The sequence below is a fragment of the Oncorhynchus mykiss genome, chromosome 24 (assembly GCF_057628025.1).
Source record: "Oncorhynchus mykiss isolate SJ-2025 chromosome 24, ASM5762802v1, whole genome shotgun sequence".
Taxonomy (NCBI): Eukaryota; Metazoa; Chordata; class Actinopteri; order Salmoniformes; family Salmonidae; genus Oncorhynchus; species Oncorhynchus mykiss.
Window position 1 is genome coordinate 3,864,310 of NC_143045.1, and position 15,691 is coordinate 3,880,000.

The following is a 15,691-nucleotide window of genomic DNA, read 5'->3' on the forward strand; positions in this document are numbered from 1 at the left end:
CAAACAGGTGCCATTAATACAGGTAACGAGTGGAGGACAGAGGAGCCTCTTAAAGAATAAGTTACAGGTCTGTGAGAGCTAGAAATCTTGCTTGTTTGTAGGTGACCAAATACTTATTTTCCACCATAATTTGCAAATAAATTCATAAAAAATCCTACAATGTGATTTTCTTAATTTTTTTCCTTCTCATTTTGTCTGTCATAGATGAAGTGTACCTATGATGAAAATTACAGGCCTCTCTCATCTTTTTAAGCGGGAGAACTTGCACAATTGGTGGCTGACTAAATACTTTTTTGCCCCACTATATATATATATATATATATATATATATATATATATGCTGAGATCATGTGACACTTAGATTGCACACAGTTGGACTTTAACTAATAATGTGACTTCTGAAGGTAACTGGTTGCACCAGATCTTATTTAGGGGCTTCATAGCAAAGGGGGTGAATACATATGCACACACCAGTTCTTTTTTTCATTTCACTTCACCAATTTTTGACTTTTGTATGTCCATTACATGAAATCCAAATACATCCAATGAAATTACAGGTTGTAATGCATCAAAATAGGGACAACGCCATGGAGGTGAATACTTTTGCAAGGCACTGAATATATGCGGATGACTCAACACTACACGTAACTGAAAATAATGAAACACTGAACAAATAAGTTAAGTTATTTCCAAAACTAAAAGCATTATATTTGGAACAAATATCATTCACTTAACCTCAACTACATCTCGTAATGAATCATGTGGAAATTGAGCAAGTTGAGGTGACTAAACTGCTTGGAGTAACCTTGGATTGTAAACTGTCCTGGTCAAAACATATTGATACAACACTAGCTAAGATGGGGAGAAGTCTGTCCATAAAGCGCTGCTTTGCTGCCTTAACAACACTATCAACAAGGCAGGTCCTACAGGCCCTGGTTTTGTCTCACCTGGACTACTGTTCAGTAGTGTGGTCAGGTGCCACAAAGAGGGACTTTGGGAAATTTGCAGTTGGCTCAGAACAGGGCAGCAAGGCTGGCACTTGAAGGTACACGGAGAGCTAACATTAATGACATGCATGTCAATCTCTCCTGGCTCAAAGTGGAAGAGAGATTGACTTATTACTTGTTTTTGTAAGAGGTGTTGACAAGCTGAAGGTACCGAGCTGTCTGCTTTAAAATACTAGCACACAGCTCAGACACCCATTCATACAGTGCCTTGCGAAAGTATTCGGCCCCCTTGAACTTTGCGACCTTTTGCCACATTTCAGGCTTCAAACATAAAGATATAAAACTGTATTTTTTGTGAAGAATCAACAACAAGTGGGACACAATCATGAAGTGGAACGACATTTATTGGATATTTCAAACTTTTTTAACAAATCAAAAACTGAAAAATTGGGTGTGCAAAATTATTCAGCCCCATTAATACTTAATTAATACTTAATACTTTGTAGCGCCACCTTTTGCTGCGATTACAGCTGTAAGTCGCTTGGGGTATGTCTCTATCAGTTTTGCACATCGAGAGACTGAAATTTTTTCCCATTCGTCCTTGCAAAACAGCTCGAGCTCAGTGAGGTTGGATGGAGAGCATTTGTGAACAGCAGTTTTCAGTTCTTTCCACAGATTCTCGATTGGATTCAGGTCTGGACTTTGACTTGGCCGTTCTAACACCTGGATATGTTTATTTTTGAACCATTCCATTGTAGATTTTGCTTTATGTTTTGGATCATTGTCTTGTTGGAAGACAAATCTCCGTCCCAGTCTCAGGTCTTTTGCAGACTCCATCAGGTTTTCTTCCAGAATGGTCCTGTATTTGGCTCCATCCATCTTCCCATCAATTTTAACCATCTTCCCTGTCCCTGCTGAAGAAAAGCAGGCCCAAACCATGATGCTGCCACCACCATGTTTGACAGTGGGGATGGTGTGTTCAGCTGTGTTGCTTTTACGCCAAACATAACGTTTTGCATTGTTGCCAAAAAGTTCAATTTTGGTTTCATCTGACCAGAGCACCTTCTTCCACATGTTTGGTGTGTCTCCCAGGTGGCTTGTGGCAAACTTTAAACAACACTTTTTATGGATATCTTTAAGAAATGGCTTTCTTCTTGCCACTCTTCCATAAAGGCCAGATTTGTGCAATATACGACTGATTGTTGTCCTATGGACAGAGTCTCCCACCTCAGCTGTAGATCTCTGCAGTTCATCCAGAGTGATCATGGGCCTCTTGGCTGCATCTCTGATCAGTCTTCTCCTTGTATGAGCTGAAAGTTTAGAGGGACGGCCAGGTCTTGGTAGATTTGCAGTGGTCTGATACTCCTTCCATTTAAATATTATCGCTTGCACAGTGCTCCTTGGGATGTTTAAAGCTTGGGAAATCTTTTTGTATCCAAATCCGGCTTTAAACTTCTTCACAACAGTATCTCGGACCTGCCTGGTGTGTTCCTTGTTCTTCATGATGCTCTCTGCGCTTTTAACGAACCTCTGAGACTATCACAGTGCAGGTGCATTTATACGGAGACTTGATTACACACAGGTAGATTGTATTTATCATCATTAGTCATTTAGGTCAACATTGGATCATTCAGAGATCCTCACTGAACTTCTGGAGAGAGTTTGCTGCACTGAAAGTAAAGGGGCTGAATAATTTTGCACGCCCAATTTTTCAGTTTTTGATTTGTTAAAAAAGTTTGAAATATCCAATAAATGTCGTTCCACTTCATGATTGTGTCCCACTTGTTGTTGATTCTTCACAAAAAAATACAGTTTTATATTTTTATGTTTGAAGCCTGAAATGTGGCAAAAGGTCGCAAAGTTCAAGGGGGCCGAATACTTTCGCAAGGCACTGTACCTCACAAGACATGCCACCTGGGGTCTCTTCACAATCCCCAAGTCCAGAACAGACTATGGGAGGTGCACAGTACTACATATCCATCCTGCCCTGCCTATCTAAGGTCTTCGAAAGCCAAGTCAACAAACAGGTCACTGGCCATCTCGAATCCCACCGTACCTTCTCCGCTGTGCAATCTGGTTTCCGAGCCGGTCACGGGTGTACCTCAGCCACGCTCAAGGTACTAAACGATATCATAACCGCCATCGATAAAAGACAGTACTGTGCAGCCGTCTTCATAGACCTTGCCAAGGCTTTCGACTCTGTCAATCACCGTATTCTTATCGGCAGACTCAGTAGCCGCGTTTTTTCGGATGACTGCCTTGCCTGGTTCACCAATTACTTTGCAGACAGAGTTCAGTGTGTCAAATCGGAGGGCATGCTGTCCGGTCCTCTGGCAGTCTCTATGAGGGTGCCACAGGGTTCAATTCTCGGGCCGACTCTTTTCTCTGTATATATCAATGATGTTTCTCATGCTGCGGGCGATTCCCTGATCCACCTCCACGCAGACGACACCATTCTATATACTTCCGGCCCGTCCTTGGACACTGTGCTATCTAACCTCCAAACGAGCTTCAATGCCATACAGCACTCCTTCCGTGGCCTCCAACTGCTCTTAAACGCTAGTAAAACCAAATGCATGCTTTTCAACCGTTCGCTGCCTGCACCCGCACGCCTGACCAGCATCACCACCCTGGATGGTTCCGACCTTGAATATGTGGACATCTATAAGTACCTAGGTGTCTGGCTAGACTCTAAACTCTCCTTCCAGACCCATATCAAACATCTCCAATCGAAAATCAAATCAAGAGTCGGCTTTCTATTCCGCAACAAAGCCTCCTTCACTCACGCCGCCAAACTTACCCTAGTAAAACTGACTATCCTACCGATCCTCGACTTCGGCGATGTCATCTACAAAATTGCTTCCAACACTATACTCAGCAAACTGGATGCAGTTTATCACAGTGCCATCCGTTTTGTCACTAAAGCACCTTATACCACCCACCACTGCGACTTGTATGCTCTAGTCGGCTGGCCCTCGCTACATATTCGTCGCCAGACCCACTGGCTCCAGGTCATCTACAAGTCCATGCTAGGTAAAGCTCCGCCTTATCTCAGTTCACTGGTTACGATGGCAACACCCATCCGTAGCACGCGCTCCAGCAGGTGTATCTCACTGATCATCCCTAAAGCCAACACCTCATTTGGCCGCCTTTCGTTCCAGTTCTCTGCTGCCTGTGACTGGAACAAATTGCAAAAATCGCTGAAGTTGGAGACTTTTATCTCCCTCACCAACTTCAAACATCTGCTATCTGAGCAGCTAACCGATCGCTGCAGCTGTACATAGTCTATTGGTAAATAGCCCACCCATTTTCACCTACCTCATCCCCATACTGTTTTTATTTATTTATTTTTCTGCTCTTTTGCACACCAATATCTCTACCTGTACATAACCATCTGATCATTTATCACTCCAGTGTTAATCTGCATAATTGTAATTATTCGCCTACCTTCTCATGCCTTTTGCACACAATGTATATAGACTCCCCTTTTTTCTACTGTGTTATTGACTTGTTAATTGTTTACTCCATGTGTAACTCTGTGTTGTCTGTTCACACTGCTATGCCTTATCTTGGCCAGGTCGCAGTTGCAAATGAGAACTTGTTCTCAACTAGCCTACCTGGTTAAATAAAGGTGAAATAAAATTTTAAAAAATAAAATAAAAAAAATAGAGCCATGACTACATGGAACTCTATTCCACATCAGGTAACTGATGCAGCAGTAGAATCAGATTTAAAAAGCAGGTAAAAATACACCTTATGGAACAGCGGGGACTGTGAAGTAACACAAACAGACACAGACACGCATACAAACGCATGATAACGTACACACAATACACACACGTACACATGGATTTTGCGTTGTCGAAATGTGGTAGTGGAGTATGGGCCTGAGGGCACACAGTGTGTTGTGAGTTCTGTAATGAATGTACTGTAATGTTTTTTAAATATAGCTGCCTTAATTTTGCCGGACCCCAGGAAGAGCTAATGAGGATCCATAATAAACACAAAAGTCACTACTTTCACCTCTAATTTGTAGCACCCACCTAGCCTGAAATACAAAACCTATTTTGCTAACATTCCACTCCTTGTACTCCATGTCATGTTTAGCATGACAAGGAGTGGAACGATAACTCAAACCGACTGGTACCCAGGCTAGAAAAAAAAACATTTTACACCGGAGTCCTCACCACTCATCAGCTATGCCAGTGATCTTTTGGGACTAGAGGGGACACAGCTGCTTTGCCAGAGGGGAAGTCCTCTGGGTCCTAGCTGCTTAGTAACCAGCACAGTCCCACAGCAGGTGATGCTGGCCATTAACGTGAACATGGGCACAGTACATTCATAATAGATGAGTGTGGCCGAACAACAACAATGGATTCTATACCAGTATAGGTTAGTCTCCTGTGGAATTAATGTAGGCTAGGCTATACAAAAGGGCACAACGCTGGTATTTTTTGAGTTCCAATGGAATCGGGTCACAAATCATTGACATTGATACAATTTCACCTTGACGTCGCTCTCATCCTGCTACCTATCACACTCTTTAGGAGAAAAATAACAGAAGAGTGGCATGGTGCCACTAAGTTAGCCTAGGTAGGTACACTACGTGACCAAAAGTATGTGGACACCTGCTCGTCGAACATCTCATTCCAAAAACATGGCCATTAATATGGAGTTGGTCCCCCCCCCTTTGCTGCTATAACTGAAACCCTTCCCACTCTTCTGGGAAGGGTTTCCACTTGATGTTGGAACATTGCCGCGGGGACTTCCATTCCATTCAGCCACAAGAGCATTAGTGACGTCGGGCACTGATGTTGGGCGATTAGGCCTGGCTCGCAGTCGGCGTTCCAATTCATCCCAAAGGTGTTCAATGGGGTTGAGGTTAGGACTCTGTGCAGGACAGTCAAGTTCCCCCACAGCGAACTCAACAAAATATTTTCTACATGAACCTCGTTTTGTGCACGGGGGGCATTGTCATGCTGAAACAGGAAAGGGCCTTCCCCAAACTGTTGCCACAAAGATGGAAGCACAGAATCATATAGAATGTCATTGTATGCTGTAGCGTTAAGATTTTTCTTCCCTGGAACTAAGGGGTCTAGCCTGAACCATAAAAAACAGCCCCAGACCATTATTCCTCCTCCACCAAACTTTACAGTTGGCTCTATGCATTCGGGCAGGTAGCGTTCTCCTGGTATCTACCAAACATAGATTTGTCCTTCGGTCTGCTAGATGCTGATCCCGGGATTCATCACTCCAGAGAACATGTTTCCACTGCTCCAGAGTCCAATGGTGGCGAGCTTTACAGCACTCTAGCCGACGCTTGGCATTGCAGATGTTGATCCTGGACATGTTTGCGGCTGCTCTGCCATGGAAAGCAATTCATGAAGCTCCCGACGAACTGTTCTCGTGCTGACTTTGCTTCCAGAGGCAGTTTGGGACTCGGTAGTGAGTGTTGCAACTGAAAACAGATTATTTTTACTCACCACACGCTTCAGCACTCAACGGTCCCGTTCTATGAGCTTGTGTGGCATACCACTTTGCAGTTGAGCCATTGTTTCTCCTAGAAGTTTCCATTTCAAAATAACAGCATTTACAGTTAACCGGGGCAGCTTGTTGGAAAGGTGGCATCTTATGACGGTGCCCCATTGAAAGTCCCTGAGCTCTTCAGTAAGGTCCTTCTACTGAAAATGTTTGTCTATGGAGATTGCATGGCGGTGTGCTCGATTTTATACACCTGTCAGCAAGGGGTGTGGCCGAAATAGACAGATCCACTAATTTGAAGGGGTGTCCACATACTTTTGTATGTATAGTGTATATGGATTTCATTGATTTCATTTGCGCAATTGACATATCTTGCCATTTGGATCAGAGCCAGAGGGCATAGGCCTACTACAATCATGTTGTTGATTATAGATTTTAAAACCATAGATTTGTAGAATAGATTTAGCCTCTACCTGGGACATATTCCATACATAGTCATTTAATCTCCGGGTTATAAATGTTGGGGTACTTTTTTAGTTTTTATTTTCTGTTTTATTTTCAGTTTCTTTTACACAAATAAACCGTGAGCAGACTGAAATGCGCTCGTGGTGCAGGAACACTGCACGACTCCTCTCTTTCCCACAATTCACCACGCGCGATCCTGCGCTCGCTGTCTGTGGTGCTGAAGCGGCGCGTGCTGGGGACTGGAGCACAAACATACAATCGAGGTATCCTCTCGCGGGATGGTCAGAGGAGCTACGAAGTAGATAGAAGAAGAGTGTTTTGCAATTCAGGAATCCAAGCCAATTATTTGTGATTTTTCATATACAATACAATTTACAGTAGTCTGAATTTGGGTAAGCTGTTTTGATAGCATATAGCCTATTTGCGCTGTACATGTTAGGTTTTTTACACAGCCTCTCTCTCTAAATTATTTCGCTCTCATCTTTCGTGTTGTTGCCTGCCCGTGTCAGGCGTTCTTTATGCACAGCAAGCTGCTCCAGTTCTCTCCGAGAAAATAGACATTCACGTCGGAACAGCATGGCCCGGTCCAGTCGCACCCACTGAGAGAGATGGAAGCCAAGCAGCACTCCCTAAAGAGCCTGAAGAGCTACCCAGAGGCGGGGGGCCGGAGCCTGGCGGCGGCCGCGGGAGACGTCGGTGTTGGAGGTGGTGGAGGAGGGTGTCGTGCCGGCTCGGCACAGATGGAGATGGAGGCAAACATACAGAAAGCCATTGACTTCAAGGTGGAGGGCCACCGTTGCTACAAGGAGAAGAAATTCCGGGAAGCGATAGGGAAGTACCACCGGGCTCTGCTGCAGCTGAAAGGGGTGCATTTAGTGGATGGAACCACGGGCTCCGAGGTCAACCTCCTGAGCCAAGCCGCGGTCAAACTGACGGAGGAGCAGCGGAGAACTGTGGAGATCACGGAGATCGAGTGCTACGACAGCCTGACAGGTGAGTGAGTAGCTAGCCTAGTCGGTGTTTTTTGCTCGGCATCGCGCGGCCACGCAACGGAGGAGACCCCGGCTCTTGAGGGGCTTGAGCCTGGAAAGCTCGTTTTCTGAGATTGAACCACGGCTGCCATTGTTCGTTTCGGTTCACGGGGTTAGGAAGGAACGAGTTTAGACAATTAGCCAGTGTCAAGCATAATTTCCGCTGCTGTCAAGCCTGTATGGGCATAAATTAATCAGATTTGGCTTAATAATACATTAATAGCTTGCGCTTTTGACAATGGACAGCGCCAAATCTCGGTCTTTCTTATTGGTCTATTAACTAATTTACCACCTGGGGATGTCACTAGGTCAAAACTCCATCCCACAAAAACAGGCTGAAATTTCAGTCTGTCTTTTCGAACAGGTCTTATACTAAAAGGGCATTATAATTTTCACAATTTCACAGTATTATTCCAACATAGTGTGATAGTGTGGAAATACACACATATATATATATATATATATATAAACACAGGAAAATTACATTTTTCACTGCACTGATTAATGAATCCTATATTAGTAACTGGCACAATGGTTAATTATAATATCTTATCATTTGTGTGCTAGACTCGGTTTTTCCTCGAGCCATGTCTTCCTCCTGTGATTCTTATCAAGGTTCCCCCCCACTGTCTTGTCTCTCTTTGTTGTGCTCCATTCAAGTTTATTTTTTGCTTCTCTTGATTCAACCCCCCCCCCCCCCAGTTAATTCCTTTGATAGCCCCGGGGGGAAACCAGTGATTGGATGTTGATCAACTGTTAATGTAGTCAGTGGAACGGGCTGTATTAGCAGGAGTGTACATCCTGTGGAAAAGGGACACAAATACACACAGTGGGAGCCTGGGGGTTATATGCTGCCATATCATCCAACACATGATGTCTCTCCCACAGTGCAGCTGTGTTGTTGCAAAAACAGTTCACATGCTCTGAGGTGGGAAAAACATGGCGTGGACCATCCCGGTTTTACAGGTGAAATCCGTCTACATGGATCCTTGAATGACTTCACACACATACAAGTAATACGCCACTATGGCTGCGTTTACACAGGCAGCCCAATTCTGATATTTTACCCAATTATTGACGAAAGAGCCGATCTGATCCGTCAAAGGACCAATTAGTGAGAAAAAAAATATCGGAATTGGGCTGCCTGTGTAAACGCAGCCAATGAATTGCAACCTACAACAATATGTCTAGTTAAGAGTACTTGACAATATTAGGAGTCCTTTCTGGTCAGCATCGTCATGTCTGGTCATCGAGTTTAATCGGTCTATCAAACCAAGCACAAGTGTCAGTTAAACAGGCTATGTATGTGTAATGTAATTAGAAAAGATAAACTCATATCGTACTCGGATAAACATAATATCTCTAACAAGGAGATTTGAGTAAAGCTGAGCTTACATGTATTTGTTTCTGGTAATTCTTTGAGTAAGAAATAGGATCGTCTGTTCAACAGATGTGAGCGTAAGAGATTGTCTCCTGGCAGATAATCTATGAAACAGGCGAGATTTGATTCGAACAGATACAGTAGTCTGTCTGGCAGATGTGAGTTGGCCTATAGGGGATTAGATGTGTCTGTGGGTCTAATGATGACCGTATTAAATATTGTTCACCACTGCGACAGTAGTCCGTCCACATGGGAGCGTGGCTAAGATGTTCCCTAATTGCATTGTGAAATCTATTTGGTGAGTGATATGCCATGGTCTCTTTTATGGTGCCTGTCTTATACATTTTGTTGACCATATCTTTGGAGATTCAGCCCCCTATTATTCAGAGGAATCTCTTGATTCAGCGGTGACATTTTCCGTACAAGATATTCTAACAAACAGTTAACATGAAAACATAGAATGGTTAAAGGCGGGATGGGTTGCTGTGGTGCTAGGCTGTGTCTCTCTGTCCTGGCTCCGCTGGGTCCTGGGCTCAGCTGGTGTGACAGGCTGAAGGTCGACTCTCTCTGCCCCCCGTCTGATGGCCCTCTGTCTGGGCCCTGTCGGGAAGATACCCTGGCGTGCAGGAGAAATGGAGACGGAGGTAAGGGGATGGAAAGAGAGGGAGAGTAAAAGAGCGAGGGAGAGAGAGAGAGAGAACAAGTGAGGAAGAAAGAGAAAATGGAAAAGGGACAGCGAGGCAGACACTGGGCCCTTCCCTGTTGTTATTATCGTGTCCGTCACCTCATTCTGCTCTCAATTCTCACAATAACACAGTTCACAGTAACAGCAGTGATAATGCATATTGGTCGTAGCCCACATCCTCTCAGTGGTGTGCGTTTTTCAGATCATGTATTTGTGATTATTTCTATTTGATTTAAGAATGAATAGAAATACATGTACATTGCGTACATATTTCACAAGACTGGAGACCCTTTCCACCCTACCGACAGTCTGGTCACCCAGAGTCCTGCTGGACAGAAGGTGGCCCCTGTGGTGTTGAGTGAGGCAGTGTTTTGATTGGCCAACTGTCTTCGTCTCTGACGCATGATACAGGTGCAACAGAGCGAACAGCCTCACCTCCAGCTCGTCTGTGCGCGTGCGTGCACGTGTGATTCTGTTTGTCTCAGCAATCGCAGCTCTGAAGAACAGCAGCTAACCAAGGGGGTATCTGATATGGAGGAAGGTGGGGGGTACACAGATTGCTTCTCACCCTGCCATTCTCACAGTGCCCATACTGACATTGCTGTGTGTTATGTCTGTTCTTTTTGAGTAGGGATGTGCGAGCTTATGGCGTGCGCGCGCGTGCGTGCTTGACTTCGTCGTGACAAGGACAGGCTTTGCCTTCCCATTGTGTGTCTCGTCACTGCACCTTTTTTAAATGACATGGCTACCCGACAAATGCGGCCCAGAGGTTTTCACTACGTGCAGCGATTTTGCCGCCAGCATGCCGCACACAGGGATTGTGTTTGGAGACTGAGATTCAAGACAAGAGATAGGAGAGAAGCCGACATCAAAGGAGACAAGTAATGATGGAAAGAGACAGAGGAGGAAACTGTGAGCGAATGACACGAGTAATAAAGACCTGCATTTGGCTGTAATGGTGGTTTGGAAGAAGGGGAGAAAAAAACACAAAAGAAGAGAGAGAGAATAGAGAGAGAGGGTGAGAAACAGGAAAATGGAGGTTTGTGCATACAGTGTTGTTACCAGGTTCTGTCTGAGAGAGATCCATTGAGATGAATTGCCTATTTGCCGTTGTCCTAAAAGAGACACAATTCTGTTTCCCCATGGGGCTGTGGGACTGTATCTAAGTGGGTTACACCAAGGCAGCCTGTCTGTAGCCGCTCTGGGAAATGGCGCTGCAACATGTTGGCCAGAGGGAGACCGTCAGCCATGCAGGTTGATGCTTTTTGGGATGAATCGTGTTCTGCAGGCAGCCCACCCACCCACCCAAACCACATGCTGTGCTCACGGATACATGTGACAACAGCAAATATACAAACTTTTTTTTTTTACACTCTTCTTTTTTTATACACGGCACTCAAAGCACTTCCCAAAATGGAGACCCTATGAGCAAAAGTCGTTGAAAAGGCATCGCGAGTACGTCTTTTCAGAGTCTTATGCTCACTGGGGAGGGAGAATATGAACACAGCAGGAAGCAGTTGATGCGTTATTAGAAAATGCACCTTTACATTTTTTTTTAACCAGGTAAGTTGACTGAGAACACATTCTCCTTTACACCAACAACCTGGGGAATAGTTACAGCGGAGAGGAGGAATGAGCTAATTGTTACGCCGGGGATGATTAGGTGTCCGTGATGGTATGAAGGCCAGATTGGGATTTTAGCCAGGACACCACCCCTACTCATACAATAAGTGCCATGGGATCTTTAGTGACCACGGAGAGTCAGGACAGCCTTATAACATCCCATCTGAAAGACCACACCCTACACAGGGAAATGTCCCCAATCACTGCCCTGGGGCATTGGGATATTTTTTTTTAGACCAGAGGAAAGAGTGCCTCCTACTGGCCCTCCAACACCATTTCCAGCAGCATCTGGTCTCCCATCCAGGGACTGACTGGAACCAATGCTACTTAGCTTCAGAAGCAAGCTAGCCGTGGGATGCAGGGGGGTATGCTGCTGGCTTATTCAGATGGCTTATTCAGGTGAAGAGAGATCTTCTGTAGCGCACAGACATAAATGTAAAACAATTAGTCATGTCCCGAACTCCTTTTGTGAGGTAGATTGAGCCATCTTTTCGTTGTCCGGTTTCCTCTGATTTCTGACTCAATTATTCCTTTGTTCCCTGCGAGTGGCTTAATCGGTGCGTGAGTCATGAGTCACAGCCTTGGGTAGAAGCTGCGGCAAACACATTTTGAGAAAGGAATCGCTTGTTTCGTAACACCTAACACCTTTTATTCACCAATCAGGATGTTTCGTAACACCCAACACCTTTTATACACCCATCAGGATGTTTCGTAACACCTTTTATTCACCCATCAGGATGTTTTGTAACATCCAACACCTTTTATTCACCCATCAGGATGTTTTGTAACATCCAACACCTTTTATTCACCCATCAGGATGTTTTGTAACACCCAACACCTTTTATTCACCCATCAGGATGTTTTGTAACACCCAACACCTTTTATTCACCCATCAGGATGTTTTGTAACATCCAACACCTTTTATTCACCCATCAGGATGTTTCGTAACACCCGACACCTTTTAGACACCCATCAGTATGTTTCGTAACACCCAACACCTTTTATTCACCCATCAGGATGTTTCGTAACACCCAACACCTTTTGTTCACCCATCAGGATGTTTCGTAACACCCAACACCTTTTAAACACCCAACAGGATGTTTCGTAACACCTAACACCTTTTGTTCACCCATCAGGATGTTTTGTAACACCCAACACCTTTTATACACCCATCAGTATGTTTCGTAACACCCAACACCATTTATACACCCATCAGGATGTTTCGTAACACCTTTTATACACCCATCAGGATGTTTCGTAACACCCAACACCTTTTATACACCCATCAGGATGTTTCGCAACAGCCAACACCTTTTATACACCCATCAGTATGTTTCGTAACACCCAACACCTTTTATTCACCCATCACAGTGTTTTGTAACACCCAACACCTTTTATTCACCCATCAGGATGTTTTGTAACACCTTTTATACACCCATCAGGATGTTTCGTAACACCCAACACCTTTTATACACCCATCACAGTGTTTCGTAACTCCCAACACCATTTATACACCCATCACGGTGTTTCGTAACACCCAACACCTTTTATTCATCCATCACGGTGTTTCGTAACACCCAACACCTTTTATTCACCCATCACGGTGTTTTGTAACTCCCAACACCTTTTATTCATCCATCACGGTGTTTCGTAAAACCCAACACCTTTTATACACCCATCACAGTGTTTCGTAACATCCAACACCTTTTATACACCCATCAGGATGTTTCGTAACACCCAACACCTTTTATACACCCATCAGGATGTTTCGCAACATCCAACACCTTTTATACACCCATCAGTATGTTTCGTAACACCCAACACCTTTTATTCACCCATCACAGTGTTTTGTAACACCCAACACCTTTTATTCACCCATCAGGATGTTTTGTAACACCTTTTATACACCCATCAGGATGTTTCGTAACACCCAACACCTTTTATACACCCATCAGGATGTTTCGCAACATCCAACACCTTTTATACACCCATCAGTATGTTTCGTAACACCCAACACCTTTTATTCACCCATCACAGTGTTTTGTAACACCCAACACCTTTTATTCACCCATCAGGATGTTTCGTAACACCCAACACCTTTTGTTCACCCATCAGGATGTTTCGTAACACCCAACACCTTTTAAACACCCAACAGGATGTTTCGTAACACCTAACACCTTTTGTTCACCCATCAGGATGTTTTGTAACACCCAACACCTTTTATACACCCATCAGTATGTTTCGTAACACCCAACACCATTTATACACCCATCAGGATGTTTCGTAACACCTTTTATACACCCATCAGGATGTTTCGTAACACCCAACACCTTTTATACACCCATCAGGATGTTTCGCAACAGCCAACACCTTTTATACACCCATCAGTATGTTTCGTAACACCCAACACCTTTTATTCACCCATCACAGTGTTTTGTAACACCCAACACCTTTTATTCACCCATCAGGATGTTTTGTAACACCTTTTATACACCCATCAGGATGTTTCGTAACACCCAACACCTTTTATACACCCATCACAGTGTTTCGTAACTCCCAACACCATTTATACACCCATCACGGTGTTTCGTAACACCCAACACCTTTTATTCATCCATCACGGTGTTTCGTAACACCCAACACCTTTTATTCACCCATCACGGTGTTTTGTAACTCCCAACACCTTTTATTCATCCATCACGGTGTTTCGTAAAACCCAACACCTTTTATACACCCATCACAGTGTTTCGTAACATCCAACACCTTTTATACACCCATCAGGATGTTTCGTAACACCCAACACCTTTTATACACCCATCAGGATGTTTCGCAACATCCAACACCTTTTATACACCCATCAGTATGTTTCGTAACACCCAACACCTTTTATTCACCCATCACAGTGTTTTGTAACACCCAACACCTTTTATTCACCCATCAGGATGTTTTGTAACACCTTTTATACACCCATCAGGATGTTTCGTAACACCCAACACCTTTTATACACCCATCACAGTGTTTCGTAACTCCCAACACCATTTATACACCCATCACGGTGTTTCGTAACACCCAACACCTTTTATTCATCCATCACGGTGTTTCGTAACACACAGCACCTTTTATTCACCCATCACGGTGTTTTGTAACACCCAACACCTTTTATTCACCCATCACGGTGTTTCGTAAAACCCAACACCTTTTATACACCCATCACAGTGTTTCGTAACACCCAACACATTTTATACACTGTTCTCAAATGCTCTTCTCACTGCCATGATGATCCAGCAACTTCCACCCACTGCATGTGGTTACAAGCAATGTGTGTGTGTGTGTGTGTGTGTGTGTGTGTGTGTGTGCGTGAGCTCTACCACTCTGCAGCAGATCCACCCATAGCCCTTTCAGGAGACTGGCTTTCTTTTAGACACAATGCATTAAGCCAAAGAGCTGCGACGAGGGCATGATGGACACTTTAGAAGGTTTAGGCTGTGTGTTATTTCATCGATGTCCATTAACATTTTGCCGCGGTATGTTTACACTAATCTATCAGGCTCCTAGAATGCTCATGTATCAACACAATCTCCATTAGCGCCATCACTGGCCTGTGTGTGTGTGTGTGCGTGCCTGCGTGTACGCATGCTTGTGTGTATCCGTATCTGATGTTAAGGGTCCATATTTCTCACCACATCCATTTCCTCCCAGGGCTATTACATTGAGGCGATTTATGAACTTGTGACCCTTGACTTTGCAATTCTAGGCCCCCATAGTAACGAGACTTGAATGAGCGTCGCATCCATCTCTCCCCGGACAAGAAATAGACAACCAGCGAGTCTCAGAATGAGAACGCTGCCTGGAATCAGATAATCAAGTCCATTTACTGGGAGTTCCATTTGGCTCCCAGTGCCACTACTCTCTAATCTTAATCTCTTTTCAGAAGGGAAAGGGGGGGGGGGGGGGGGGTATAATACTGCCAGAGGCTGTGCCCCAAATTGGCACCCTATTCCCTATATATGCCATCGAGGATATAGACTTAGTCCTCAGTGCCATATAATGCTGCCGAGGGGGTACTATCTATCACAGG

The 15,691-nt window shown here is 44.3% G+C and overlaps 1 protein-coding gene across 2 annotated transcripts in view; it reads left to right on the top strand.

The window, feature by feature from the left end:
* The first annotated feature begins 7,017 nt into the window (after positions 1-7,017).
* The window catches only part of ttc9b (tetratricopeptide repeat domain 9B), a 39,913-nt gene continuing 31,239 nt past the window's right edge, over positions 7,018-15,691 (top strand). The window contains exons 1-2 of one of the 2 annotated variants that reach the window (XM_036961752.2): positions 7,084-7,285; positions 7,403-7,886. In XM_036961752.2, the coding sequence (XP_036817647.1) occupies positions 7,502-7,886 (385 nt within the window). In that variant the 5' untranslated portion in view covers positions 7,084-7,285; positions 7,403-7,501. Of the gene's footprint in view, positions 7,887-15,691 lie in introns of both variants that reach the window. The other variant, XM_036961751.2, reaches the window with a different exon arrangement.